The sequence below is a fragment of the Bos indicus genome, chromosome 23 (assembly GCF_029378745.1).
Source record: "Bos indicus isolate NIAB-ARS_2022 breed Sahiwal x Tharparkar chromosome 23, NIAB-ARS_B.indTharparkar_mat_pri_1.0, whole genome shotgun sequence".
Lineage (NCBI taxonomy): Eukaryota > Metazoa > Chordata > Mammalia > Artiodactyla > Bovidae > Bos > Bos indicus.
In genome coordinates this window covers 31,642,289-31,646,161 of record NC_091782.1, presented here as the reverse complement: position 1 = coordinate 31,646,161, position 3,873 = coordinate 31,642,289, and the positions used below count along the sequence as shown (strand labels likewise).

General features: G+C 36.5%; 1 protein-coding gene across 1 annotated transcript; it reads right to left on the bottom strand.

Annotated features, from left to right (window-relative positions):
- Positions 1 to 898: 898 nt before the first annotated feature.
- LOC109576706 (putative olfactory receptor 2B3) lies at positions 899 to 1,840 on the bottom strand. The gene has a single exon (XM_019985349.2). The coding sequence runs from the start codon at positions 1,838 to 1,840 to the stop codon at positions 899 to 901; it is 942 nt and encodes a 313-aa protein (XP_019840908.2).
- Positions 1,841 to 3,873: the final 2,033 nt, after the last annotated feature.

The following is a 3,873-nucleotide window of genomic DNA, read 5'->3' as shown; positions in this document are numbered from 1 at the left end:
GGAATGAAGGAAGAAAGGAAAAAAATGCAATTCATCAGAAATAAAGGAATGAATTAAAAAGAGGGTTGGAAATAAAATTCAGCTGAGGGCTTCCTTGATGGCTCAGTGCCCACCTCACAATGCAAGGGACACTGGTTTGATCCCTGACCCGGGAAGATCCCATATGCCACAGAGCAACTAAGCCTGTGTGCCACACCTACTGAAGCCCACGTGCCCGAGAACTTGTGCTCCACAACAAGAGAAGCCACTGCAGTGAGAAGCCCTCTCATTGCAACTGCAGTGTAGGCACTGCTCGCTGCAACTAGAGAACGCCTGTGAGTAGCAACGGAGACCCAGCACAGTGAAAAAGAAATGTTTAAAAAATCAACTGATATGTCCAGTTTCTAAGATGAGATGCACACACTTAGCTGGTTTAAAGCCAGCTATTACTAGATTTGAGACAGACTACATGCTTGGAACATTACTGAAGGGTGCATATGAGAACTTGTGTGCAATGGGAAAATTTCTTGCTTATGATTGCTGGTTATTTAGTCAGAAAGACGTGGAACTCCCTAACCAAGGTGATAGAGAAGATAGTTCTCTAACATGTAGTATATAAGTGGGAAGGTAAACCATCCAAGTGTTCTGAATAGTCAGGCATTGACAGGAGGGGATTAGCATGGCTTGGCCTCAAAAACAAATACACTGAGGAACTTTATAGAAAGCAAAGGAATTTTTAATTTAGAAAAATATATTTATGGTCCAAGCATTACTTCCTGAAGCAAGGAAGACTTTTCTAACTGTTGGCCTAATTCCATAAACTAATAAGAGCCTGAAAAATAGAAAAATCAGTTCAAACATTATTACTGTTTTCAAGAGAAAATGAGACTTGAAGATTCTCATCATGATGGGACACTTCTTACTTCTTATAGTAAAATGTTAATAGCATCAGCCTCTTAAAGGCCTCCTTCATATCTTTATTTCTAAGGCTATAGATGAGGGGGTTCAACATGGGTGTGAATATCCCATAGAAGAGGGAAACGATTTTCCCCCAGTCCTTAGAGGTGGAAGAAGGCGGTTGTAGATACATGTATATGCTTGTTCCAAAAAAGAGAGAGACTACAACCATGTGAGACCCACACGTCCCAAAAGCTTTCCGTCGTCCTTCTGCTGATTTGATTCTCAATACTGCTTGAGCTATGAAGCCATAGGAGATGAGGATCAATGTCACTGGAATTAGCAGAATTAACACACTGAAGAAAAAAATCTCAGCAACAATAGGCTTTGTGTCAGCACAGGACAACTTGAGAAGGGCAGGAACCTCACAGAAAAAGTGGTCCACTTCTTGATGACCACACTGTGGCATGTTAAGGGTCAAGGAGGACTGCAGCACTGAGTTGCTGAAGCCAGTGAACCAGGAGAAGGCTATCATCCTCAAGCAGAACCAAGGGTTCATGATGACAACATAGTGGAGGGGTCTGCAAATCGCCACATACCTGTCAAAGGACATAACAGCAAGGAGGAGACACTCAGTAGCACCAAGGGCCAGGAAGGTGATGAGCTGGGCCACACAGCCAGCATAGCTGATGGTCTTCTTGTTGTGAGAAATATTCGTCAATATATGAGGGACTGTGCTTGTGGTGTAACAGAGATCTAAGATGGACAGATTAGTAAGAAAGAAATACATGGGGGTGTGAAGCTTGGGATCCAGAATGCACACCATCATGATGGACACATTGCCAAAGATGGTGGTTGTGTATGATATTAATAGTAACACAAAAAGGGGCTTTTGCAGCCAGGGCTTGTCTGAAAAGCCAAGTAGTACAAATTCTTTCATGGAGCTCTCATTTGCCCAATTCATGATGATGTACTTATTTTTAATTCCTAAAAAATATAAAATAAGAAAGTGGTCAATAGATAATTATTGACTACTCTTATGGTAACAGGACTGAATTTAGGATAATTATAGTGAATCATTCAATGTCAAATATATAGTCAATTAAATAGAATCCTGTGAAATATAATATGTGTATCGTATGGTTAGAAAAGAAGTCTTCTATTTTTATATTTATGTTTGACTTTATGAAGCAATCATCACATTTAAATGCCAACAATATGAACTTGTATTGTAAAACATGGACAGTTACATGTGCTCAATTCATTCTTCTTCCTTTTCTTAACTTCTAACTTACCTTAATAAGTATTTTAAGAATAAAAGCTGTTTTAATTGAATAATTTTTAATTCAAGCTCAAAATGCTGAGTAATATAGAGGTTATAAGAGTATCATGTAAATCTGAACTTGATCTAAAGAAATTATACTTGTTTTAGTAGTAATTTCTTGGTATATTTTGAGCTGCCTCTCTTAAATGACATATATGAACATCCATTCCCACAAAGAGCTATCATGAGTATGAGATGCTTTGATTCATGGTAAAAAAAAATTATGGTTAACTTGTGATTTATAATGATATTCAGAGTTGACATCTTCCGGCATCTTCAAATACCTTGATGAAAATTGTAACGTGCATAAGCTAATTGTTGACTTGCTACCATGTGACAGGCATTGGTTAGAGACCAAAATAATTCTAATTCTCACCAAAACCGTAGTAATAGATATGATCTACATTTTACTGCTACTGTGACTCATTGAGAATAAATAAATTGCACACTCTGTAATCTTGAAGCCAAGACTCAAAACCAGGATTTAAAGGCCATTCTCTTTTTTATATATACCTTAATTCCACCTAAATATAGAGAAAGCACAAAAGGAAGCCACAACAGTGGTAGTCAATGGAATCAAGGAATGAAAACTCAAAGAAAGTTGATTTTTTTCAGTCTGTGGAAGTTATCAGTTATTTAGTTATATAACCCAAGGGCACCTAAAGTCCTTCAGCCTACTTTGTGAGTTTAAATTGTCATTGGTTAGACCTATCCCATTTGAATTTACAAGCATAAAAATAGATAGTGCTGCTAGATTGACTTAAGGTAACAATAACCCTGTATACGAGACAGCAAAAGAGACACTGATGTATAGAACAGTCTTTTGGACTATGTGGGAGAGGGAGAGGGTGGGATGATTTGGGAGAATGGCATTGAAACATATATAATATCATATATGAAACAAGTCGCCAGTCCAGGTTCAATGCACGATACTGGATGCTTAGGGCTGGTGCACTGGGAGGACCCAGAGGGATGGTATGGGGAGGGAGGAGGGAGGAGGGTTCAGGATGGGGAACATGTGTATACCTGTGGTGGATTCATTTTGATATATGGCAAAACCAATACATTATTGTTAAGTTAAAAAATAAAATAAAAAAAGAATATATATGTATATATATAATTAAATCTCTTTGCTGTACAGCAGAAATTAACACATTAAAAATTAATCATACTTCAATAAAATAATTTTTAAAAAAAGAAAGAAGATAAAATAAGAAGAATTGACAAATTTTATACCAGAATGGAATACTTCCCCCCAAGTTAGTAACACTGATATATAAACTATAACTTTAGCATGGGATGCCTACATAAGAATGAATAGAAATGGTGCTAAGATCTGTAGTTCTTTCCATTAGATGTAGTTTTAATTTTGGCTTTTTGCTACAGATACATTGTTATTTAGTAAATACCAATAATACACTTTCAGTTGAAAAATAGAAAAGGATGTAAGACTTGACTTATTTGTGTGTATATTTAAATTTTCACATGAATAAGTTCATGCAGTGATAAAGGATAAATGCAAGATGAAAAATGTGCAGTGTTTACGGCAAAAATAGTACCTAATAATTATGAGAAAAGACTAAAACTCTAGTAAAAAAGAGCAATGGATATAAATAAACATGTTGGAGAAGAAAAAATATGATGCAACGGTGAAATTAGAAAAGATGTGCAAC